Below are 27,612 nucleotides of genomic sequence, written 5' to 3'. Positions count from 1 at the left end.
CTACAGCAGCATTGCAGTGATATTAGGATAGCTGGTAAGAAATTGCACTGGGCAGCAGTACAGAAGCCATTAGTAAGCAAGAAGATCTAAATGAAAAGGAGATGAAAGCATTCCCAGAGACGTTGTCCTCTGACTGTATATTGCCCAGAGTGGCTGTAAATATCAACAAGTGCCCAGCTCATAGCTGAGATTTATTTATATTCCCCTTCCTCTGAAAACAATGATTTGTCATTTTTGTGTGGTAGCACCTAGAGACCTTAGCTGAGCTGGAGGGTCACATTGCACTAAGTACTGTACAAACCTGTAAATGGTAAGAGCTTGGAGTGGGAAAGAGGCGCAGTAGCAAGTCGATGAGGTGGAGGGGTAACAACAATAATAGGGAGTTCAGTGTTTGACTTATGACTGTAAAATTGTTCTTCATTTCAGCACCTGGTATTTGTAGGCCAGGCTTGACATGAGTAACTGGACATGGATGAGGCCTTGTTTCTTGGGAGACAGGATTAGGGAGGTAAATGGATCAGCAGGCTGGAAACAGACTATCTGTACTAGCTCAGATAAGGGGGAACACCCAGGGAACTATTTACAATGGACAAGATCCCAATGGATAAGATAAGCCTAGAATGTAAGATGAAATAGAGAGTAAGTTATGCATGGACAATGCTGTGCAGGGAATTGGTTCCTACAAAGTAAGAAAGCAAATCCCAAAATGTGTAATGCCGTATATAGTAAATATAACGTGTACATGTATATAAAAGAAGTTGCTGTGTAACATTAGGTGCCTATGGTACATACCTTGTATTTGAGTCTGATCAACTCAGCACAACTTTGCTGTATGCCAGATAAAGGAACCTGAGTGATGAAATTGGACTCAGACTGAATTCCTGAAGAACCGAGTGGAAGGAGTCTCAAGGAAACACCAAAATAGTGGTGCCATGACTCGGCTGCCACTCATCTGGAGCAGGTAAAGTAACTTCAATGATGAGCCCAGAGCAAACCAAGGTTCCACTTGTCTGGAGTAGGTTAAGTATGAAGATTGCTACCTAAGAATAAGGGAAATGGCATTGGAAGGGTTCAAGGATTTAAGTATGAGGATGTTAGTACCACCCTGGAGAAGTGGGTTAAATCTAAGGGTGGACCCTATGGACTCCCCAGAGAAGTATTAGGGGGAGACTGGGACTGGGCGAAAAAGGAAATCCAAAAAATGGTATTAGATTTAAAAAAGAAAAGAATGCTTGGCAGAGCACAGCAAAGTCTGTTGAATGTGACTGAAATTCTCAAAAAACAGGACCCATTGGCAGCCATGGAAAAAACAGTATCTAGGGTTTTTTTATCCAAAGGCAAAGAAAGCCCAAATCAAGGCAGCAGTTTCACAAGGATTATTTCTGGTGACTAAAAATTTTCAAACAAAACATGTCACCTTGAGGGATGGATGCAAAAAGCGTAAAGAGCAAATCAAAGTTGTAGAGGGGGGGGGGGAAGAAACTAAATAGAAAATTTCCCGAAAGGGCAGGGAGAACACAATGTCTGTTACCTATCTTCATAAATCCAAAGTAAAAACCAGCCACCTGTCAAGGACTGTATTTAGGGAGTACAGCTTTGCAGGCAAAGTGTACTAAGTTAAAAAATAAGTGCAAAAACTATATAAGCTTAGAACCACCAAGAAAAACTCAGCTGAGATACTTCAGGAGTCAGAATTATGGTCCCAGAACTTAGTAGCTTGTGTGAGGTCTTGAGAAGTGTCTTCTTAAAGAATGAAAACTTAAATGACTATTTAGGAAAAGGTATGTGTAGTTAAAAGGAGCTTTTGCACAAATTAACACAGCAGAGCTTGGAAGGGACTATAAAGGCCAGGGCAGTGCAAGTAATAAAATGTTAAAAAAGTGTTTTGTTTTTAAAAGAATGCTTGGTTTAATAATCAAACCCAGTTATGGCAGTATAACATACCTGGTAAAATCCTTAATAATCAAACAAACTATACAAAGGAGAGCTCAGATGGGTGACATCCACCACCACTATCCTTTTTTTCTGAGATGCCTTGACAGCCATTCTGAAGGAAATGTGCCCTTCCTAATAGATGTGTCTGTAAATTACCAATTGTGCTGGCTGCTGCAAGTACAGCAATAATCTAATTTAAATTGTTTGACTATGAACAATGTAGTTAAAATCACTGATAAAAAAATAGGAGTTTCTATATGGCTTAACTGTTTCCAAATGCGCTAGTAAAAATGTGACCTAAGCACAAAAAAAGTAATAAATTATAGTGATAAATAAATAAAACAGCATCTAAAATTGCCTGTTGAAAAAGTTAAAAGTATAAGAATAAGCCTACTGACGTCTCAAATAACTAAAATACACCCCCCTAAAGAAAAAAGGAAAAATGGCAGTAAAACAAAATATTGCTCAAGAAAAACAATAATCAAAGCCCAGGCCAAAAAAAGTGATATTGCCTGTAAAAACCTTATTCAAAGCTTAAATATAAAAAATAAAAATTTTAATTTTAAAAAAGGCAACTTAAATATGTCATCAGCTCATTACTGCAGTTTACAAAAAAAAGTTTCAAAAGTATAAAACCATTTAAAAATTAGTTCAAAGACTCAGCTGGCATGTCTAAGCCAAAGAAGTTAACAATTTTTATTTTGTCTCTTTTAATAACCTGTTTGCAGCATAGGAAGGGCCTGCAAAATTAAAAAAGAAACTATTTTAAAAACTAAAAAATGTGTAAAATGAATTGGCTTTTTAAAAAATCCTCTGAAAAGCCATCCACATCTTTCATTTAAGGTTGCAGAACTGACACAAATGCTCCTTGGGCAGCAGCCAACGTCTCCTGGCAGTCTTAACTGTGTTAGATAACTCTTGGAATGTCTCAATGCTTTTACAAAGTTTAACATTTTTTAAAGTTAAATTATAAATGTTAAACATAAATTAATAAATAAAAATAGGGACTAAACAAGCGGCCAGAAACAGGATAGTGGGAGGAGACCCCGAATCCCCTTTTCAGTAATAAAGGAAAAGCTGAAAAAGCTGAAAAAAAAAATATCCACAGTATGTGTGCATAAGGATTACTCAAGGGTAAAAGAGTTGCAGGATTGGGCCCTAGAGATGGATTGGAGCTGCAACGTCTACGTCTAGATCTGAACCTCCTCAAAGGCCAGGGAAGTCTGGATGTGGGAGGGCTAGATTTGGGCCTATCTGTATTCAGATAACCTCAGGGAAGCTAGACAATAAAATATTATCTACCAATTTTTACTATTTTATTTTGGGAAAGTTGAGAGCTGAGTATAGATAGAAGAAAGAGGTTGAGAACATCTACCCCTGAGGACATGGCTACTCTGAAGTATGTGATGCCCGTGATGTGATTAATTTTCAAAGCTTGGAGCTTTCAGAAGTTATTAGCAGGGCCGCCCGGTGGGGAGGGGGCCAAGTGGGGCAATTTGCCCCAGACCCCGGGCCCCGCAGGGGCCCCCATGAGAGTTTTTTGAGGCCCCTGAAGCAGGGTCCTTCACTCGCTCCAGGGGCCCTGGAAGACTCTCGCGGGGCCTGGGCCCCCGGAGCTTCTTCTGCTCCAGGTCTTCAGCATCAATTCGATGGCGGGGGGTCCTTCTGCTCCGGGACCCGCCGCCGAAGTTCCCGGAAGACCCACGGCGGGAGGGTCTGCCCCGGGACCCGCCACCGAAGTGCCGGGTCCTCTGGCCATCTCTAGCCACACTGTTCATCAACTAACAATACAGTCAGCCAATTAAACACGAGATAGCGCTATTATGTCTTCAGAATACTCATTGCATGAACACAACCTGAGGGCAGGGTACTGTTGCCTAATAACCAGGGCCACCCAAAGGATTCAGGGGGCCTGGGGTCTTCAGCAGTGGGGTCCCCCCACTGCCAAATTGCTGCTGAAGACCCGGCACTTCAGCAGCGGGTCCCGGGGCAGAAGGACCCCTCTGCCGCTGCACTGCTGCCGAAGACCCAGAGCAGAAGCAGCTCCGGGGTCCCGGGCCCTGCAAGAGTTTTCCGGGACCCCAGGAGTGAGTGAAGGACCCTGCTCCAGGGGCCCCAAAAAACTCTCGTGGGGGCCTGGGACAAATTGCCCCACTTGCCCACCCCCCCAGGCAGCCCTGTGTGGAATAAGCCAGAACTTTCTTGTCCATAGTCGGATTTAGCTCTTCACAAAGTTAGCTGTTTTTTTCTGCCTTGTCTCCAGAGACCTTGGTTTCCAAACACAACAGCAGGGAAGTGTTGAGACCATTCTTTGCTTTTTGCATTTGTTACCTTGTTTACTTCAGGAACTGGTTCTGATGGGCTATACCTGCAGGTAATATCTTCCCAAGGAAATTTTGGCTCCATCATAGAACTGTAAACATCCCTGTTGGTAAATGGGCCTGATTTGTGCACTCACAAACAAAAGCCAGGTTCTTGTTATTAAAAATGGCTTGCATTAAATTAATGCTATGTGAATATTCTGCAAATTTTGCAAAGAAAACATAATTATAAATTATCTTTTCCAGCTCTGCTCCAATTCAGTGAATAGATTTTTTCTGTACTGCTTGCTTTGCAGACATAAAGGCATGTTCAATTATTGCATTAGTATTCTGTCTTCTCATTTTACCCAGTCACACTGTTGAAGATCTTTCATTCTTGTGAACTGAAAAGGCTTGATTGGCTTTGTTCTTTAATTAAACTTGTGATTGCACAGGGTTTTGAGATTACTGATGGTTTATTTTAGGTGCATTCATTCTTCTTTAGCCTGTAGATGAAGGAGCTGCCAGCTGAAAGTAGATGGGACTGGGAAGAAGCCTTCTCTTTAATTGAATTGTCATTAATTCTTGCACAGAAAGGACAAGTTCATAAATTCAGTTTACATGGGAGGACTGATCAATAGGGCTCCACCATCCTCTCTCTTCAAGAGTTCAGCTCTGGGCTGAAAAAGGCAATAGACAGCCACTACCTTACCTGCTGCAATAGCTGTGTTGTTTTTTGCCTGCAGTGTTTAGTTGGATTTTTGACACTTACTTAGTTAATATAGCACCGAATATGGATTTTTTTTTGAAGTCCCAGTTTATTCCCTGAAATAAAAATATTGATATACCCCACCATAACGGATCAAAAGACTGAAGCTTGCAGTGGTGTTAAGGGTCATGGTTGTGGAACAATTTATTTGGGCCAGGTCCTGCAAACCTTGTAGTCCCCTTGGGTACCTCACATAAGTAAGGATCTGCAAGATTAGGGGTTCTGTTGTGTTTTCCTGAAGCTAATGGAATTAAAAATAGAAATACCCTAAAATCAATATACTTTCTAGTCTATGCACAGCATTCTGCTTTTGGAACAGAAATTTCAGGCAAGATATAAATATGGATCATGTAAAACACACATCCAGATCAGTCTCTTCTGTAACATCACTGCATGGAAAAAACTGGCTTGTAAAAATGGTTATGGTGGTGGCTGGGTCTATAAATCACTTTTAATATGCATTTTAGCCATACCAGTAAACATCAGCTGCAATAAGATAAAGGGGAAAGATCTCTGTTTAGCTTTCATTGCCCTTTGGGTGATAGATAGGAGGCTTAACTGTATGAATCCCCCAAACCTTGCCAAAGCACTCTATTAAGGGGCTGATCCAAAGCCCATTAAACATGATTGGAAGCTTTCCATTGACTTCTGCAGGGTTTGGATCAAGCCCAAACAGAGTGGCTGTGGGAGTGAACCATTTAACTGAGGAGCTTCACTGAAAGTAATGCAGAGGCTGGAGAAAGTCGTTAGGCAAACATAGTGCTGTTTTTTTATTAACCATTCAAATAATTTCACCATTTCATTTTCATAGGGTCTGATCCTTCTTCCACTGTAACTAAGGAGAGTTTTGCCATGAATTTCAGTAGGCCTGGGCCGTTAATGAAAATAAAGCAAAATCCCAGCACTTGTGTCTTGATGGAGTCTGTCTGGCTGACTTCGACTGGGAGCTGTTAATCAGGCTGAAGGTAAAAGCTACCTTTGAGTTTCCAGTGACAACTTCAGTAATAATTAGTGATGGCCTAAGCCAGTGGTCCCCAACCCTTTTCGAGGACCATGGCGGCAGTCGAGCATCTGCCGAAATGCCACCCGAATTTGGCAGCATTTCAGCGGCTATGCCTCTGGATGATGTCACTTGGCGGCGGCAAGTGGCGTCATCCAGAGGCATCGTCGCCGAATTTCTGCGGATGCTTGACCACCTGTCAGGACACAAGCGCGTTTAGATGCCCCCATGGGCGCCATGGGGCACCACGTTGGGGACCCCTGGCCTAAGTCATGAAGTGATGAAAAGGCCCCTCTGTGTTTAAATGCAATTTATGGAGGTGGACATGTTTTCTGTAGCAGTGTTTTTTTTGCCTGATTAGTTTTTGCTCTCTTTGACACATTAGAATGTCCCTTTGGCACCAGGTTTAACTTAGGAATAGTTTACCTAGCTCAGGCAGGATAGGCTCAAACTGCTTGTTCCATAAAAGAGAAGGGAGTTGTTCACAAAACTATCATGAAGTGGGGGGTCATATTGTAACATTAATTTTTAAGCAGTATTCCCCTTTAAAAGAAATAGGGAGAAAACTGATGGGAAGCATTGAAAGTGTTAACTGTAGGTTGCACCAAGACCTGATCTACACTTAAAAATAAGATTGACCTAGCTACAGTTGCTCAGGGCTGTGAAAAATTTCACACTCAGAGTGCTGTAGTTAAGTCAACCTAACCCCCAGGGTAGATGTAGCTAGGTCAACAGACATTTTCCCCCCTCAACCTAATTGTTACCTCTTGGAGAGGTGGATTAACTCCATAGACAGAAAACTCCCGTCCATCAGTGTAGGGAACATCTGCGCTATGGCCCTACAGTGGCACAGCTATAGCTGTAGTGTAGATGTGGCCTCACTTGCTGTATTACTTCTGAGCTATGCTATCTTCAATAAAGTAGTTGACTCTGTTGGTACCATGTGCTCCCTGTTCAGCCTACATTGCAGTGGGTCAGACGACATGATATGGCCTATTAATAAAAATGTTTGCAAGATTTTTTAAAAACAATTGTTATTATTAAACATTTCCTCTGCAGTGTGGGGAAACTCCAATTTGAGCCCTGATCTTGTAAAGGGATCTGCCACTGCAGACCCTTATGCTCATCAGGGGTCCTATTAGAAGGATTCATCTGCATAATCAGGATCTTAAAACTCCTTAGGTATGTCTACACTGCAAAATGAAGGTACAATTGTAGCATGGGTAATCATGACCGTGTTAGATTTAGTCTACGGGTAACAATAGCAGCGTAGATGTGGTGGTAGGGGCTTCAGCACTGGCTAGGAACCACAGTACATAACCAGGGACCTGGAGGGCTTGTACTCTGGCTTGTTAGCCCATGCTGAAGACTGTGCTAGCACATCTACTGCTGCTGTTACCCATGTTAGCTAGATTAGATTAGCCAGCCTGTGCTACAATTGCACTTTCACTTTGCCATGTAGACATTCCTCCTTCTGGGAGGAACCACATCTTCTCCTATGACTTGCATGGTGCTGAGAAAGTTAACATAATTAACTAACACACAGTCATATCAGCCGAAGTTGAAATGGTCCAGTCCAAAATTAGTGTAATGCAAAAACTGAACAAGTTGCAAAATGGTTATAAGTAAACTAGACTTAAACAAATACATTTTTAGTCATGTAAAGTGTTACAATAGAGGAAAGCAATGTTAAATATTATTGTCTAGAGAGTCCCTCTCTCTGAAAAGAGACATAATTGTGACTTAATAATAATCATAGTAAGAGAAGACCTATGTAATTGTTTCTTCTGATCACAATTTTTAATTCCAAAATTTCATTTAGAAGTGACATCTCTGTTATGGGGCAACTAATGCTATTTTTCACCAACAAAGATTACTCTTTTGTAGAAAACATTGAAAGATTCTCAGTAAAGGTGAAAGCTTCATAAGACGAGCAATCACAAGACTCCACCCATATTGTCAAGTTATCTTGACAATATGAATTTCTTTGCACAGCTCTGTTAATAGGAGTAGGTATAAGACCTTTAAAAACTAAGTTCCTATGTGGATAGTAAAGATCAGTGTCAGTTTTCACAGGAGTGAGGATTTGTTTCCATTTCCTTGGTCACATCATTTCCCTTCCTGTTTTGGTGTGCAGTGTGTTGTCAGCCACGTGTCACCCCCAGAGTTGTTTGCATTTTAGTGGCACTATACAAGTACCCATTTGTTGTTTCATCCACATGTTGCATCTTGTCAGTTACCAGGGCTGTTAGCTCTTTTGGGAAGGGCTTGTTGTTTTCACTATATGTTTATACAGTGCCTGGCAGAATTGTTGATACTGTCATTTTTTATTTAAATCCTTACAGATAATAAGAATACTGCTGAATAGTTTGGGATGTGCTTTTGGGATCCCTCAGGCTGAAATGCACTACTGAATAAATGCTAAGCAGTTTGAGTTCTACAGAGCTGTTAGGTCATTATGTACACATGCCTCTGATTTTTAGCCATCAGTCTGGGAGTTTCTCTATCTTGATGTCTGTGTCTGGTTGTCAGTAATGAGGGATGCTATTTATGGCTCAGTTTACAATTTCTCTCTTGCCTCCTCCTTGTTATTATCATCCAAAATGCCTTTTGGTTTCTGCTAATAAAAACAGAATCCCCAACACCATGGTTTTAATAGCTAATATGCCTGGTGGGGGCATCTGATCCACTGCTTGAGTTAAATATAACCCTGTCTAGTGTAAGGAGAAGATTTAATGGGAAATGGTTGGCATTCTTTCTTCCTAAAGGCACAGAAAGACAGACAGGAGAGCGAGCGAGAGAGAGAGACATACAAACACTCTCTCTCTCTCTCTCTCTCTCTCTCTCACACACACACACACACACACACACACACACACACACACAGAGGAGAAGAGAGAGCAAGCAAGACAGACATAGACAGAGAAGACAGTGGAGAGAGAGAGAGAGAGAGATCCCCAAAGCAGACCTGCATCTCTAAGTTGGAATTTTACAGAGTGCAGCCAGCATGGTTGTCCTCAGTTTAATAGCTTTGGGATTTTATTTTCAGCTTTTTTTCTGCTTTGTTCTGTCTCACACTTCGTTCATCGACAGCGTCTTCCCCGTTTCCTCAGGTAAATGATGATGTTGCTTTAAGTCTTTTTGTTTCTTTTATTGACTGGATCTTTCCTATCCAGCCCAACTTTCACATGTGCTAGCAACTGAGGGGGTGGGAGGAACAGTACTTGATTGCAGATGCAGCAGTTCCCAGAATAGGTGGCTGGTAATTTTTCACTGCAAACCTATTTTGCCACACACCATGGGTTTTTTTTTAAATTGTTATTGTTGCTTTCCCTGTTCATTATAATAGACCAGAGCATCAGCTGATATAAATCAATGTGGCTCCATTGACTTCTATGGTGCTACACCAATTTACACCAGGTGGAGATCCAGCTCAATGTCTGCATGTTTCTTTCTATTTTGGATGAGCTTAGGTAGATTAGTGCAAGGGAAAGAAAATGAGTCCTGATGTATAGTTGCTTCTATAAATTTATCCCTGACATCGTCCAGTGCTGCTGGACTCCAACTGGCTGTTAGCAGAATAAACATCATCTGGCTCTGGCTATGACACTAACAAATACTCAGATGACTTTCATAGCAAACAAGAGCCCACTGCATGGAAAAACTCTGACAGGCAAAAGGCAAAACAGATTAATTGTCAGCTGAGCCAGGGCACTGGAAATCCCATTTAATAGGTTTTACAGTTATAATCAGCTAGGCTTTCCTTTGCCCACTAGAAGGTGAGGGGAAAGTTGAGGAGCACTATGATTATGGCTCTTCTTTGAGTTGCTTTAGTTTCATCTTTATATGGCAAGTGTCTATCTTTTTTCTCTCTTTCCTGCTATAATGAATGTGTGAAAAGAGATGACCCCCTACTAAAAGATTGGATTCAGCCAGCCCTAAATCTGGGTCTGTTTAAAACCAGATCCCGGTTTTGCAGCTTGAGCTCGGCTGGATCCCAAGATTCCATCTCTGTTCCTAACACAATGAAAATTACCAAAGAGGTGCATATTTAAAAACTGAGATAAAATCACTTTTGAAGCTACACTGTCTCCTATTTATTTTAAATCTCACTGGTGCAATAAAAGAACAGATAGAGTATAATCAAAACATTTAAGAGGGAACAGGGACTAAGAAGGAAGTGCATGGTGACAGATTTCTTAACCATGCAATATTAACTGCCTGGGTGATTTCCTTTAGGATTTTTTATTCTTTAAAAATCTGCTGTTAGTTTCAATAAGAAACCAATTGCATTTGCTTGAGGCAGGCGCTGTACAAGCTTCTTCTCACAGCTCTGTCAATATCCATGCACTTAAGTCTTGATCTGTTTGAATATTCCACATAGAAATCTCTTCTTAGCAGGAACTGCTGGTCAGAGATGGGAGTTGATGAGATTTGAACAAATGTCCCTTTAGGGATCAGACTAAAACTACCACATTAATTTTTTCACTTGGGATCCAATTTCTTTCTTTCTTTGTTTTTGTGAGCCAGATTTAAATGCAGAACTATCCATGGCATCCATTTAGCTCCTATGGTTTGAACTTCTCATTCATAAAAACATATAATCATTCATGGATTAATATTTTGCTGGCAACAAATATAATGGAGGGAACCCTTTGGGAAAATCCTGTAGCTCTTCATAGGGATAGAACCAATAAGGTTTTATAGAAATATAACTGGCTTCTATGGCAGTTTACTTTTAAAAGCTATAACATTTAAAAGAGAATTTATATCCTTTGTGTAGTTTGTTTGATTTTTTTAAAAAACATCCTATAGAATTCTTTAGGGAGGCAAATAATTTTCCATTAAATTCTATGGGATGGTTCATAAACCTATAGAAATCTTATTATTTCTATTCAATTGAGTATGATTTTTCCATAAGGAAAATGTTAATGTTGAGCTACTTTTTATATCATAAAGCCCCCTATTTGTATCTTATCTATGCCAAATCATATTAGACTGTTATTTAGTATGCATGTTATTAGCCCTGAGAAATTATTTTGCTTATCTAAATGCTTAAAATCTCTCTTGATGCACTAAATTTTAATCAAAAGAATGAAAAGTTCAGGTCATAGTCCTGGCCTTTCTCCTTAAATTATTTTCATTAATGCAACACTTTTTTTATGCTAGAAAGGCAACTTACGGAGCTGGTTAACAAACCAACCAACCAGGTGAAGTGGGGTTTAACTTTTCTCTTGGAAAGGCCTGTTGGAGAGGCCATAGGGTAGAAAAACCTCATCACATTTTCCTCACATTGTTCCATTGGTGCGGGAGGGGTGAGTTTGTCAGCAATGGGGATACTGAAACTGCTGAGTCTGTGAAACTGCAACAGCGTGAAGTCTGAGATGGAAAATCAGCATTCACAAGAAAATTCAGAGTCAAAAGTGCTATTCACCTGTTTTATGTAAACATTGCCACACATATAGAGCTGAGCCCTGCCCATGGAGCATATGGCTATGGGAATAAGTGAGGACAGCATATAGTGCTTGAGAGTGACAGACAGGACCGCCCAGAGGATTCAGCGGGCCTGAGGCAAAGCAATTTCGGGGGCCCCTCCATTAAAAAAAAAAGTTGCAATACTATGGGATACTATATTCTTGTGGAGGCCCCTGCGGGGCCCGGGACCTTGGGCAAATTGCCTCACTTACCCCCTTCTCTGGGCAGCCCTGGTGACAGACTAATCTGCCAGCCCATATATGATGTTCTAAAAGGAGCATGGTCAGTGCCCTGTAGCCCTGAAACTGGCTAGCTGTCAACAGAGAGTACTGACTATTCACAGGTGGAGACAGACTTTGCTCCTAGGAGTTCGGAGGAGCAGCAAAATATTTTCGATGGTGCATCCCCTCTGGCTTGCCTACGAGGAATCCTGGCCAACAGGGTTCCCAAAGCAGAGGCTATATCAGGCAGTGTCTCTGCTCCCCTTCCCTGCACCAACCAGCCCAGGTCTTCTAGTAAAGGCCTCAGAAAAGGGCGTGTTCTGTTCCCTACATTTAAATGGAATATAGGAGCCCAGTGCTGTTAGCATAACCTAGTCATTATTCAGCATCAAACAGTGTTAAGCAAGGTTCAGGGTTTGGCATACAGAGACCTCAGCCTGCTTAGTGCCATGGCAAACGCACCATTAAACATCCCCTTAACCTTTTATTAAAGATACAGAAAAGAAGGAGAAACAGTTAAAGCATTTGACATGTCAAGTATTAAATACGACTTTCAACCATAGCCCTTGTTCACTTTCCCTTTAGCTGGAAAGAGTTTTTGAAGGAAAAATCCCTTGACAGTCTCTGAGATGGTACCAAAGCTGGTAATAAATTTGGGGGAAAGAGAAGCAGTTAGCTGAGATGGGCGGGAGCTGTTGCTGTAGTTAAAAGTCTAATCCCATTTCATCCCAGTTGGTGTTTGGGATTCAGCTGGAGCTGGGGCCTCTCTCTCGCCAGGTCTGGTCAGGACATTTCTCAGGAGCAGGCCTGGTGGTGCAGGTGATGGTGGGTATGGCAGTCATGATGGTGAAGCTTGCTCCAGTAGCCATTTTTTCTCCCCTAAGTCTTTCTTTAAGGATCCACAAAGGGAGTGATGGATGGAATAGCCCATCCCCTCATTATTTTGTCCACCAATTAGGTCTAGTTTCCAACATACCAAGTTTGGCTCACTAATTTCTGGTTCCACACTTCTCTTGTTTACCAGACATGATCTTAACACACAGTCCTTTGGTGATGTCTGTATGCCTTTTTATTTGGATTAGTTCAGTCTTTCTGTCTCTTTTTCATACCTTTCCCATCAATATTGGTTATTACAGGTTATTGTGACATCTTATGAACTTGCACTCAATTTTTACAGTTGAAGTCACAGTTAGGGTAAATTTGTAGGCCCAATCATCACAACAGATCCAAATGTTACATCTTGGGCCAATCTCTAATGTCAATGATTGCAAGGTACAAAATTGCAGTTCTAGTTCCAGTGAACCTCTGCTCGGGGTGAATGAAGTTGGTCAGTTTTTAAAAGCTGACATTATTAATACGGTAGCACATGAAGGTCCTCACCAAGGATCCAGTAGCGCATGACAGTCCTCACCAAGGATCCAGACTTCACTGTGTAGGCACTGTACACCTAAATAATTACAAGATAGTTCCTATCCCAGTGAGATTATAAAAATAATCCCACTGTAATACATTGGAACTCTCCACGGCAACCCTCACAACTGTCTTACTGGGTATGAAATATTTCATATAAACCTTATCATACCCTCTTTCAATAAGACCTTGCAATAACTACAAATATTTGTTTAATATTGTGTAAAAAAAGATCCTAGTGGATGATGTAGTCAGAATTCCTTCAAATAATGGTTTAAAAACTCTCTGGGTGAAGTCCTGGCCTTACTGAAGTCACTGGCAAAACTGACATTGACTTCAATAGGGTCAGGATTTCATCCTTAATTTAAAAAAATATATCTATAAGATCACTGAATTTTATGCTGAAAACAAAGGGGCTGATCCACAACCTTAAAGGAAAGTGAACATCTAGGAATAAGGGTGGGGAATGAAGTGGTAGTTTGAGTTTCACAAGCCTGTTTTGGATGTCACATAATTTCTATCCTTATTTTAAACTAGAAGCCCATGGAGGCTGGGGTTTGGTTTTAGAAAACCTAACTGAGAGGTGATTCAGATCTGAGTTTCCTTTTAATCTAAAAATTCAGTGGGGAAAGTTCAGCTAAAAGATCCTGGTGATGACCTTACTCTAGTTAATTTTCCCTTAGAAAAACAGTGATTTAAATTAATTTAAAATATGTTTCCGATTAGATGGATGTTTATACTAGCCAGTCATTACATGTTCTTTACTGGAAGTAATTCTACTCCTGCATCTAGGCTTAATTGGAAAAAAAAATACAAATGCATTTATCCATTGGACTGAACTCACATTTTTTCAGAGTCAAATGTAACTTTAAGTTAAGCATTTTCAAATTCCGCTCTAAATCTACAAGTGACCATTTTCAAGTGAGGTGCTAATTTAGACCCTGATCTTGCAAGAAGCTCTGTATAGGCAGATGCCCTTGAAATCAAAATAACCCTGAGCAAGGGGTAGGGGCCCATCCACACAAAGCTCAGTGCAGGACTGGGGCCTTAATGGAGGAAATTGTTCTCCCATTCACTAACATAGGATCAGATTGTGAACCCCTTACTCACACTGGTGAGCAGTTGTTTACCCATGTGTTGGTAATTGCTTGCTAAGGGGTCAAACAGTAGGAAAAAGTTTATCAATGGGAAACGAAATAACAAGAGGAGATTGCTCTGACTATATCTGCATTTGAGACACTAATCTTCTAATGGAAAGGCAAAGTTTTGTATTTGACAGTAGAAATCTCACAGCTGGGGAGAAAGGGGAAACCAAACATTTCACAATTCGAATTCCCAAATAGTGTAACGATCTTGCACTTTCCCATTGCATTCAGTCACTATAAGCCTAGGGTGACCACATAGCAAGTATGAAAAATTGGGACAGAGGAGGGAGGGGAGGGGTAATAGGCTCCTATATAAGAAAGATTCCCAAATATCAGGCTGTCCCTATAAAATCGGGACATCTGGTCACCCTACCTCCATTCCAAGCTAATTACCTGTATCTGGCAACAAGAGGTGACTGCTTGTGTAAAGAACAGGTTTCAACGCCAGCCTTGCAAAGTATAAAACTAATCATTTAATAGTGAGCCCATTCTTGAGTGATGAGTCTTTCCTATAGCTGTAAAAATACATCTGGCTATCTTCCAGATACGTTTGAAAACTTGTGGCCTTTTATTTATGTCCTCACATATCTTTCCATGGCAACAGGTCACAAATAAAGAGGTTATCAGGTCACGAGGTGGTAACTAGGAAGCGGAGATAAACAACATAGGAAAAAACATTCTTGATTATGCCAAATATTTTGGGAAGGAATGACAACTTGGATCAATCTTTGAAAAAGAAAGACGGAGATTAAAAAGGAAAACCCTCTCCCCTTTCCACCCTGCTGCCCCACAGATCCCCACCAACCTGGTGCAAGAGTGCATCACGGTTCCTAGAAGTACTGGAAATGTCATGTCAGCACCAGCCTGTTTTCCTGGTGCTGAAACATCATTTCTAGAGGAAATGCTTCAGGGAATAATATTACAGCATGCTCAGACATGAGACCATGGTTCCACGTGTCAGTGTAGCAACATGGCAATAAAACCATGGGAGGAAGAGAGCAGGTAATTAAACCCTACTGGAGGCAGCAGGCTATTTAATATTGTCAGAGGGTCCTGTAGCAGCGCCTTCTAAAGATATAGTTTTGCTGAGTTGTTTTATCATTATTTTCCAAAGTTTTATTCTGTTTAAGTCCTTGCCCTGCACCCATCACCACTATCTGAGTGACTCTGCTGTACAATAGAGAAATGAAGTAAATCTATTAATGAATTCTAAACACAAATTTCACACTCATTTTTAGTAGGGTTAAGGGTTATAAGAACCACAGTGAAGCAAACCTCCTTCCAGGCTCAGATCAATTAAAGATCCTTATTATTATTGTTTGTTTATCATTCGTGTTACCATAGCCACTAGGAGCCCCAGTCATGGACAAGAACTCCATTGTACTAGGCATTGTAAAACAAAAAGATAGTGCCTGCCCCAAGGAGGTTACACACTAAGTCCTCCTTCACTCTCCTAGGGACCCAGCCTGAAGGTTCCTGAGGATTGTATCGCGAGAAAGGAAGCCACATAGAATACTGGAGAATCACAAAGTGCGGGGAAGAGAGGAGCAGACAAAATATTTGGATGGTTAATCTGACCATAACCTTCCTTTATGCCCAACACAAATTTGTAGTATGATTTAATTTTCTTCCGTGGGCTTCTAAGAATATTGATCCCCAGTCCTATAAAATGAACATGGTAGATTATGCTGATTTAGAGGAATACAAAAAGATTATAAAATGCAGCGTTATCGATGTTATTGCTACCATTATTTTTGCTTACTCCAAGTTACAGTGATGACAAATGAATGCTTTTAGATGATGTATTTTTCAGTGAAAAGGAACAAAGTGTTATGCTGGGGGTTGGTTGAAACCTCATTGAAACTGGTGAGTGTAACTGTTACCCTTAATTCAGGATAAATGTGAAAAACAATTAAGCTTCTTTATGGACTAGATAGATAAACAATAGGAGCCACCCCCCAGAACACAGACCACATGCCAAGTTGGTCTGAAACTGAACTATGTGGGCAGAAAGGCAGAAGGTTTTACTAGAGGTTTAGTGTAAATTTAGGGGACTGGTCATTGTTTGAGGGAACTGCATATGTGTGGAAAGAGGCAGCAGAAACACCATAGAAGCAGACAGAAGGTGGCACAGAAGCACCAGAAACAACCACAGAAGCACTTGAGAGAGAGAGAGAGAGCGCTTTTGGGCAGCATGCTGGCTAGAAAAAGGCTTGGAGCTAAGAGCAAAGAAACTGCCTCCTGCTGTTTGATTGTTCAGGGAAACAGGACTGTGTACATTCTTTAGAAATGAACAGGTTTGCATCAAAGAAATAGCTGACTCTATCTCAGTTTCTTCCTCCAGCTGGAAACAACCTGCAAGAATGTTGGCTAACCACTCAGGTCAAAAGGAGTAACAATAGTATATCCTCTCCCCCCTTACCTTTGCTTTATTCTTTAGACTACAAAGTGTTTTTTTCTGCCAATAAAAATCAGAAGTAGCTAAAGACTACTGAACACAAAAGGGAACACATTTAAAGAGGTACATCCATGACAGGAGAGAATTAAGGCATAAACTCAGTTCCCATTGTGTTTCATAAATTCATGCCATATTTGCTGATTAGCAGAGATACTTTATTTAAATAAGGAATTTTCTTTAAATAAGGAATTTCCCCTCCCAGCATCTCTTCTCTTACTGGATGAAACAGTGAAGATATAATTCTGAATTTCCACAGTAATCACACAGTAACAATTTGTTTCACTGCAAATAAAGGAATAGAAGATGAGACTGGTTGGTGAAGGAGAACGCTCCTGTTCAAACACCTCATGAAAATAATAGCCATGGGACCTAATGGCCAAGTGAGCTGCATTTATATAAATGTTCCCTTTCTATGGGCTTTAAAATGTCACCTCTCTTGTAGAAAGGAGATGTCTTTTTTTTTCTTTTTTTTTTTTTTACAGAAATTCAGTGTTGTTTAATATTATTCAACCTGTAGGGAGGGAAATTTCCCTTGTCTATCTATCTTCATCACCATAACATCTAAACACCTCATAGTCTTTAATTCATTTAGCCTCACAACATCCTTGTGAGGTAAGGAAGTATTCTTATCTCCAGTTTTCAAATCGGGAGCTGGGGCCTAGGCAGGCAAGGTGACTTACCAATGGTCAGACAGGAAGCCTGTGGCAAAGCGGGAATGGAATCCGGTCTCTGGGCCATGACCTCAGTGATAAGGCACGACTTCAGTGATAGGGCACGTTTTCCTCAGATGGAAATATTTAGAGCAGATGGAATATTTAGGCATATGAAGTATTCATAGAACTACTATATAAAAAAGGCATTGTGGGTGTCCCCCCACGTGCTCTTTACCAAAGCAAGATTGTTGCCAATGATGCATATTTCTTATGCTAATACTATACTGAACTCTTTTTTAAACACGAAAATTGTGACCAAACCTTGAGGACATAAGTTTTGTCCTTTGTCTCAAAGGGTAAAACCAGCTTGGTCATATCTGTCTATCCATCCTGGCAAAAGGGTTGTTTAGATGACCTAAATAAATCTTTTCCATCTCTAACTTCTACAGTTCTCTGAATAACGCTTTCCTTTAGTTCAGACTTAATTACTACACAATTTACTCCCAGGCATGGGTGTGAAATAATGTTGCCTTCATCCAAGCATTTTAAGCTGTACTACATACAAACCCCTGCCCTTTCTTCTCTAGATACCCAGGAATAAATTACAGGCAGTTGTGGTATAGTGCAATGCCTAACTAACAATCACAGAGCTATCAGTACTGCAGGTTGTGAGAGCTCCTTTCCCCTCTTAGTGCCACCGGGTCCAGCTCTCTGATTAGGAGATAGAGACACACATCATTCTCCAAGGGTATTTGCAATATGGTGTCTCCATTTGGGGGAAGAAGGGGCACGAATGCCCCCACCCACCCACATTAGTTGAAAGTTTCATAGCTGTGGGACTGGGGAGGCATGGCCCAACCACTTTTAAGCAGTGGTCTTGTACTAAATCAGTATTGCTGTTGCTGGAGCAGTCCAAAACCTTGTTCCAGCTGAGTGGTCCCAACATCACTGAAATTTGACACTGACACCTGTACAGATGATGGGGGGGTTGAGCCAAATTTCAGTGACTGCAACCAAGCACATCCAGTCTCAGTGGCACTCAAATTTGACCTTGCTGCTTGTCTATCCAGACAGAGGGGCAGCCAGACAAGTGGGTCACAACCTGAGCATGGGGATCCTGTTCCTGTGTGGTAAAGTGCAGGGGAGTCTGCCAAAAGCTCGACATCTGGCAGCACCATCTCATGCACTGTTTGGGAGAGAGAAGGGAGACTCTCTGGCCAAAGGAGACCCAGGAAGTGGGGACTGGAGTGTGGTCCCTGCTGAGAGGATGTGGGACTGGAATTCTTTGAGTTGGAACCACTATCAACCAGTACTTACTGTAGCCTGTTGTGTGTATTTTTCCTGATACTCTTGAGAGAACAGGGTGAACTGTCCATTCAAAATTCCGAGCTACTAGTTCCCTACCAACTCAGTCTGTAACAACAGATGGATTAAAAATTCATGGATTAAAAAAACCCCAAAAAACCAAACATGCATTGGAAATTGTAACAGCGAAAACAGAAAATACAAATATTGTTAAATACTAAATGGCTGACATTGTTTCTAAAGAGCTCCTACAAGCTAGTGCTAGCAATGTACTGTGTAGTATTCATATAGTACAGAAAGGCCCAATTCACAGGTCAGTACAGGTCAGTCTAAGCTTCCTCAGCAAGTACGTTGCATCATTTTAGGGCTTATCTACACTACAGATGCTCTGCCAGTGTAGCTAATACTAGTACAGCTGTGCTGGCAGAGCCTCCAGTGCAGATGCAGCATATACTGACAGAAGTTTTTCTGTGGGCAGAACTGCACACTGGGGGTTTTGCCAACATTGCTGTATAGACTATGGGTGGGTGATTTTTTCCCCTCCTCTCCTAACCAACATAGCTTTGCCAGCATAACTTTGTAGTGCAGACTAAGCCTCTCTCAACACTTACCAATGTGCACCCTCTTACACAACACTGTGATTTTGGTCCATTAGTCTTAGGGAGCCTAAAATTGTATAATTCCATGTGATGACCTGGAAAAGAAGGGAGCATCAGGAAAAGCAGTTACTTGGAGGATGTAAGAAGGTTTAAGTTAAAGTAGGTCACTCCCTTCTTGTGCTGTCTTCCAGCTCCTCAGCACCAGCATAGACCAATTTGCGTCCACTTAATTCCACCTATTGAAGTCTAATTTACACCCTCATGTAGGTCACCTCTGAATTTAACATGATGTATATTTTAGGACTTCTGCTCCCTTTTGTAAGGTTTCAAATACAAACTCCTTTGATTTTAGTCAAACTGAACTGGTCTCTGACTGTTATCTGGGGCAGATCCTGGCAAGTGTACTCGGCGGGAACTGAACTCTGGTCTCAGAAGAGGAATCTAAAGGTAATTTTGTTTGTGTAGCAGGTCACAAGCACAGATAAGGCAGTGAGCTCTCTTTGTAGCAGTGCCACAACAAATTGTGAGCACGTAGGCTGCTGTTGGGGTGCAGATGGTGATATTATCTCAGGCTCGAATTAAGCAGGAAGCCCACAATTCCCTGCCAGCATTAATGCTGCTTTGCTTGACAGTGATCAGCAGCAGAACGTGCATGAATCCCCTTTTCTGGTGAGTCCACATCCTGTTTTTGCACTGCTCCCTACTAACCAGGAGCTACCCCCTACGTGTGAGTAAGCCCAGTGGGATCAAACGTGGAAGAGACAGAAATACGTAGAGGAACCAGTGCCAACTTGCAGCATCTTACAGGGTTGTAACAGGAGCTATTTTACTAACCCACTAAGGCCCTCTCTCTGTGGACAGGAGAGGAGTGGGGAAGAACTTTAATCATGATCGTTGGAGAGGGAAAGAAAACAAACTCGAGCTGGAACCACACTTCTCTTTTTATTCAGGGAGATACCACCACCCTTCCCTGTCCTCCCAGGGATCATTTTCCCTCACCCAAGAGAGGCCAAGGCAGATGAGCCTTGGGTGAATGAGAGAGTAATGGTCAGAAGGGCATGGAATGGTGCTGAGAAGATGGAGAGGGATGAGTGGTAGGGGTGTTGGGACAGGAAGGGTCGGGGCCATGGTCCTCCCACTTTTAACTGACTGTGAGGGTGAGTGATGTGGGGAAGGGGTGGAGAAGAGTGAGCGAGGGGGGCAGGGTCTTGGGGGAAAGAGGTGGCGCGAGAGTGGGCAAAGGGGCGGGTGCAAGGGCAAGTCTTGGAGGGAGAAGAAATGGTGCAGGGCAAGGTTTTGGGGGAAGGGACAGTGCTAAGTGGGGCCTTGGAGAGAAGGGGCAGTAGGGGGGCGAGTATCGGGGGAATGGGCTGTGAGGGGCAGAGTCTCAGGGAGCAGCACAGCACAGGGGGGTGGAGCCCCAATTCAGATGCCTGTGCCCCCCCCTACATTTTTAGGGTGCTTCCGACACTCCTGATGAGTGGGGGGCAGGGAGGCTGCCTATTATTTTCCTCAGCAACTAGAGGCTAGCAGGAGTGAAATGGAGTGGGTAATGAGAGTGTGAAAAACTACGTGCATATGGTGGCTACATTTACACTGCATATCTCTTGTGGCTGCATGTAGGGAGTGTGTTGCTACATGCCACAGTGAAAAGTAGGCTGCATCCACACTTGGTGTGAAACGCACCTGTGATGGAGTGTCAGTGACTAGAGGCCTCTCTCCGCCTGGCAGAGTCTGTCAGTCAGAATTTGGGCAAGCCATCAGGGAGGCAGTGGAGAAAAGCTTGGCAGCAGGGAGCTGCTGGAGCCTTTCCCTCTGTCCCCTACCTGGAGGAGCCTGTACTGGGGAGAGGCTCCAGCAGGTTGCTGTGGTGGGGGAAGAAGACTCCAGCCGTGGGGAGGCAGCAGGACACTACACTGCTAAAAATAGCAGTGTAGACATGGGAGGTACCGTTTGGGCAAGTAAACAGCTGTGTAGGGTACATTCCCGAGCACATAGCCACAGGGTTCAGGTGTGTCTTTACTCACCTAAGCAGTGTCTGTGTCTACACTGCTATTTATACCCTTACTGAGGGATAGGTAGTGTACATACTCTTCATGCTGCTGAAAGGAATGTACAGTATAGACATATCCAGTGTGTGTGTGCATAGGCGCCAACTTCCTGTCTGCCCCGTGGGTGCTCAACCTCCCGCCCCAACAGCCCCGCCGCAGCACCGCTCTCACCCTGCTCCAATTCCACCCCTTTCCCCAAAGTCCCAGGCCCGCCCCACCTTTTCACACACCAGCCCTGCCCCCTCCCTGCCCCCATTGCACCCCCTTCCCCCAAGTCCCTGACCTTGGCCTATCTCTTCTCCACCTCCTCCCCTGAGTGAGCTGCATCCCCGCTCCTCCCCCACCCTCCTGGAAAGTCCTAAGCTCTGCCAAACAGCTGTTAGGCAGCATGGGGGTGGGAAGTTCTGGGAGGAAGGGAGCGGAGAGGTGATGTGGCATGCTTGGGAGGCAGGAGGAGGCAAGGCAGGGGGAGCTTGGCTGCCAGTGAGCGCAGAGCATCAGCTAATTTTTCTCCATGGGCGCTCCAGTCCCGCAGCACCCACAGAGTAGGCACGTGTGTGTGCGTGTGTGTGTGCATATGTGTGTGCGCGTGTGTGTGCGCGTATGTACATATGGGAGGCTGTCCCCACATACAGAGAGTGCTGATTGACCTAAAGAAGCCATGGATTCCATTTCAGTTTTCTTCAGACAGAGGAATGGATTTCTAATGATGAAGTTTCAGAAATACAGGTTTATGCGCTGCATTGATATGGGTTTTATTTTCTGTAAGAGCCAGGGAGACAAAATTATCCCTGCTGTGACTCTATTGAAGTCAGTGGAAACACCAGGAATGAAATTGGAATTCAAATTAGTCTCAGAAAGCTTTTTGAGAGTACAGCAGCACTAGGAGTCACATGGAGATTGCCTGGAGTGGTTTGAACATCCTGGGGGAATAACACGCAAGTCAGGTGTTTTGACCCCTCTTGCTCTTGCAAATGCAGAAGCACAGCGCTGGTGTTCCACTGTGTTATTATTACTAATCTCGCAGATAAAATACGATGGGATTGTACAATATGGCACTGCGTACAGAGCTCTTGTGGGGCTGATACAGCAGCCTTAGTGCACTGGCCGTTAGAATTGCAGGCTTTAGCAGGCATTGTGTTGAGTATTGGTTTTAACAATCACACTCACTGTAACTTTGTATTGTGATGTCAAGCTGCTGAGTTTTAGAGCCTGGTTTATAAAGCGATTTAAACAAGGGATGGTGACTCATGGTGGTTCTAGTCCTGATTTTGTAACTGATTCATTTTGTGATTTGAGGGCAAATTGTTTAGCCTCTCTGTTCCTCAGTTTCCCATTCAGTAAACTGAGGATAAGAGTTACCTGCCTGTGTGACTTCATTCTTCCATGTCTGTTAAGTGCCTACAGCTCTTCAGATGAAGGGTGCTATTGTGAACCTAAATAGATGGGTGCTGCACATCCATGGTCTGAGTTGTTCCATGCTTTCAACTTTTCTTGGAGTTTCATGTACACATGAACTCTGGGTCAATCCATGCAAACACTCTCTTCCTTTTAGTCCCTCATCTCAGAGCCTTCCTTACACATGGAATTTGAGGGGACAGCATACAACACTTCTCTCTCTGACATACAACGCTTATGTCTTTGAATGTACATGATCTTTCCTTCCCTGGGAAATTTAGCAGGCACCGGGTAGTTTCTCCTTCCATTTCCAGTCTCCCTAAGGCTAAGATTGGGGGGTTGGCATAGGGAGTGTTGCCCACCTCTTCCTCTGTAGAAGTTGCTACCACTGGCTAACAGAAATAGCCCAAAATCATTTCTATCTGATGGTTCTTTGATAGTCTATGCAAACACATTGTTGGTTAACCACCAGTTCCCAGTGAATGCAAGTCCACCTCAAGTGAGTGACCAGCACAATTGGCAGCCCTTGGAACTCTTTTGGCAGTTCTGAGCTAAGTAGTGAATGGGACTAGAGCAGTGGTTCTCAACCTATTATCAGTGTGGGCTGCATATGCAGCTCTCTATGTGTTAGTGGGCCACATCCACACAGTATATATATATATATATATTTGTATGGTCCTGCCCTGAGGATGTCAGATGGGCTGCAGCTGTGTGCTGATTGGGCCGCAAATGGCCTGTGGGTTGAGAACCACTGGACTTGAGAGACAAATTCTGTTCTCCAAAAGGTGGGGACTGAGGTACATTGACTGGGCACCATGAGGAAGCTCAGGCTGCTACTGACTGCTGAACTTCTATTGATTATAAATATTTTATTTCTTTTAGTTTTCTGAAAGTTTCTGAAAGTGTTTTTTGCTGCATAACAGGACTGAGAAAACCCAGTGTTTCTGCTAGGGCTGGTTGAACATTTTTTTGTCAAAACTGTTTTTGATGGCAAATTGTGTTTTCAACAAAACTAAATGTTTATGTAGAAAGTGCCTGTTTCCTGTGGAAAATTTCAAATGAACATTGAAGAAAATTTGGCTGAAAACTTTCCAGTTTGGGCTGAAAAAAAATCAATTTTCCTACCAGCTCTAAAGAATTTACAGTCTAATTTCAGATGTGATGCAACGCAGAGATCAACAAAATGATTGGGAGGAGACTGGACTCCAGCAACAAGACCGCATGGTTCTTCAGTTAAATCTTGTGCAGGTATCGATATCCTAGTTGTGCCATGAGAGGGGATTGAACCGAAGACCTCTAGCTCCAAAGCACAGTCTGCTACCACTTGAGCGAAAAGACTAACCCTGCTAGATGGGAGCAGTAGCAAGCAGCGGTTTTCAGTTGATGAGCTGTACATGAGGGGACACGCTGCACTTTGCCAGTGTCACACATAGGTCATGATAAACTAGATTTTCTAAAAAGCAAACACATATACTGATGTCATTGCTGACTCACTTCTTTTGAGGGGTTGTGGGTTTTGAGAAGGGGTTTGAATGAGAAGAGAGTGGTGCTCATACCTCCTCTGTTCTATCAATTGAGCTGTTACTAGAGCTGTCAAAAGGCCCCCTCCACAAGCATTAAATCATCATTTAAAAAGGGGATAATGCTTTGGCCACAGATGTTTTCACTCAAAAAATCGTAAATATATACCTGAAGGCTGTTGCGTACAGAGTGGTGTTGTCCTTGCAGGGAGGGTAAGAGGAGACTGAATGAATGAAAGCAAAGCAGCAGAAAGTTTCACTTTCTGGAGAGTGAGCGCATACTCATTAAGAAACTGGCCCACCCAGCTTGTTGTTTATGGTTAGTTTTGACCAACGGCCAAGTGTGAAACGCACCTGTGATGGAGTGTCAGTGACTAAAGGCCTCTCTCTGCCTGGCAGAGTCTGTCAGTCAGAATTTGGGCAAGCCATCAAGTCAGATATTGGGAAAACAAGCCTTTAGACAGCTGCTGTGATTCTAGTCTGAGATGAAGGTGAGAGTGGTTGCACGTAGTGGACGAGAAACATGTTAAATATTTTTTCCATGGTAGCACTTCATCTGGAAATCTGGTTAAACAAGTTAGTCTACCCTTTTTTGAACTTAAACTATATTTGGTTTTTATAAATCAGGTAATTTTGAGCAGTGAAAAACTGAGAGCCCGATTCTGAGCTGAAACCAGTATTATGCTGATGTATCTCCACTGATTTCAGTGGATTTTCAATAGTTATCCATCTGTATGTCCATATGGATTCTGACCCTGCACAGGGATCCTACTCCAGAGCAGTATGGGCAGAACTAAGGGTATAGTTTGGACCTTGTCTCAGATGGGGATTTTCCAACCCCTAGCTGAAATAGGCAACATGCCAATGGAAAATTAAACGCTGCAGCAGTTTAGTTTTAACATATTTTTTATTTTGAAGCAACTGCTACACACAAAATACATGCATAGGACTAAATAGTGTTCATGTCCTTGATTTGGATATAAGAATAACCCAGACACTAACAAGAATTTAGGTGAAAAATGATAAATGCTTTCTAATTCAGAACTGATCCTGTTCCACTGAAACAAACCAATGGGAGTTTTTCAACCTAATTCAGCAGTACATGGTGTTTTTGCACAATCAAATAAAAGCTTTACCAAAGTGCTTCACAGTAACCTGTATTTATAGAGTGACCAGATAGAAAGTGTGAAAAATTAGGACAGAGGTGGGGGAGTAATAGATGCTTATGTAAGAAAAAGCCCCAAATATCGGGACTGTCCCTATAAAATCGGGACATCTGGTCACCCAGTGTATTTAAAGCATTGTTGGGTTGACCAGCACATGCTATACACATCTACACAGGCAAGTCTAAACTGTATTATATAACATGAGTAGTCCTACTGAAATCAGTGGGATCAATCATGGAACAAGGTACTACTAAGCAAGAATAACGGTATCAGAATGTAGCATATTATTTAGCATTTAGAATATTTAGCATTACTATCTTATTATGTATGGTTATACGGTGCCTGTAGTATTATACAATTTGCTCCAATTGCTGCCTGTTCACTTGAAATCGATTTAAAGAATATTACTAATAAAAAATATGTAATCTAACTTCTATTTCCAGGAATAGAAAATAACTGGTATTATTTTAAATAGAAGTATTTACAATAAGGTGTTGTAATAAACAGCAACAGTCCCACCTTAAAATGTAAATGTTGATTCACATTTGTTAGTGCTTAATAAGGGCCTATTCTGCTGATTTCAAAGAACTTTGAATCAGGTGGCTAGTGCAGCAATACAGTATACGGTCTTAAGGCCTGATCCAACTGTCGCTGAAGACAAGTCAATGGGAACTCTTTATGCAGGAGTAATGTTAGTGATGCTTTTGCATACTTATACCAATAATCCTGGAATTAGGGACTCTATGACAGTCTGCAATATTAAAAATCCAAATTCTACCTATGGCAGAATGTGTTTGTTTATATTTTGGTGTGTTGTGACTAAGCTAGAGACAGGAGAATTCAGAAAAATGTATAGAACCACCAAGCCTTTGGTACTTTGAGATCTAAAGTCTACATGAATTACTTCACACTTTTTAATAGGACACTGTTTTTTGTTTCTTTTGATCAAAGATAAAAATATTTTTTCTTCTCCCAAATAGAATAAAATTTTCTGCTGAGGTTCAAATACTACAACCTAAGAAATTCAAAAAGGTTCTTAATTATGGATTCTTTCTGAGGTTGAATTACCCGTCTCTAAACTCAGCTAAAACAATGTTTTGGTGGGAACTCTGAAAAATATACAGTAAATTAACTCTATTTACAGATGCAATGTAATAAATGTTCAAATCTCTTAAGTAAATAAAAACCTTCTGCAGCTCTTGCTGGTGAAATTGAACAGGTCCCACCTTGTAAAAATAGCCTTGTTAAGAAAAGTGATTGGAAGCAAGATCAGTGAAATGTGGTTTTTATTTTGGATCTTGTGCCAAGAGTGTCTTTACACCCAAAGCATGGGATATAATCTGGCATCGGTTGAGTCAAACAGTAACTGGATTCCATCCTTGGATAACTGTATTCCAGAAGTGTTTTTCTAGCTTGACTGACAAATCCAGACCTGTGGCTGAGACAATGTGGAATAAGTAAAACACCTGCTGACCTGCTTGTTGGGTAGCTACTGAAAACATTTTTGGAATCACATTGCTTCAGGGAACCTCTTTGTGCATTGCAATACTGAGGCTAAGGGACTGATCCAATCCCCATTAATGTCAGTGGGAATTGTATCAGGCCCTAAACTGGTAGGATGAAAAACAGCAGAGAAAGGAAATGTATTTTGACTGGGTGAAAAAGAGTGCCCAGGCTGCCAGGATTTGAAACCAATGGGAATTTTACCATCAGCTTCAATGAGTTCAGGGCTTGTCCATTTGCAGAGTATTTCCATACTGCAAAATCCATACTATAGTTCTAAAGAACTAGGATAAATAAATTATAAGTGGAAGAATTCTTCCGTGAAACAAAACAATATGAGCTAGAATGTGCTGTTGGGGACAGCCCAGTGCTGCCATCTCACCACAGGAGGATCACTGAGAGCTGTGCTGGAGTACAAGGGAATATGCATCTGTTATACCCTTTCATGAGATCCTGCTCCAATGGGTCAGTGTGGAGGAGGGGAGAAACACAAAGTCAATGGGACTACACACAAGCTTAAACTTCAGCATGTGCTAAATTGCTTTGCTGATATGTTCTCCCCACCACCAAATAAACTCCTATTCAAAATTGCTCCATTTGAAAATAAAAAAAGCTATTTTTCCAACTGTCAACAACTTAAACTCAACCTTGAATCTGAAAATCAAGCCACTGCAGCCATTGTTGGTTGCATGAGATCAGATTGA

General features: G+C 42.0%; 1 protein-coding gene across 2 annotated transcripts in view; it reads left to right on the top strand.

Annotated features, from left to right (window-relative positions):
- Window positions 1-8,913: 8,913 nt before the first annotated feature.
- COLQ (collagen like tail subunit of asymmetric acetylcholinesterase) overlaps window positions 8,914-27,612 on the top strand; it is a 66,670-nt gene continuing 47,971 nt past the window's right edge. The window contains exon 1 of one of the 2 annotated variants that reach the window (XM_050942849.1): window positions 8,914-9,117. In XM_050942849.1, the coding sequence (XP_050798806.1) occupies window positions 9,012-9,117 (106 nt within the window). In that variant the 5' untranslated portion in view covers window positions 8,914-9,011. The remainder of the gene's footprint in view (window positions 9,118-27,612) is intronic. The other variant, XM_050942850.1, reaches the window with a different exon arrangement.

The sequence above is a fragment of the Gopherus flavomarginatus genome, chromosome 2, assembly GCF_025201925.1.
Source record: "Gopherus flavomarginatus isolate rGopFla2 chromosome 2, rGopFla2.mat.asm, whole genome shotgun sequence".
In the NCBI taxonomy this organism is placed as follows: Eukaryota; Metazoa; Chordata; order Testudines; family Testudinidae; genus Gopherus; species Gopherus flavomarginatus.
Note: the sequence above shows the minus strand (reverse complement) of the source record. Positions and strands in the feature narration are given on the sequence as shown.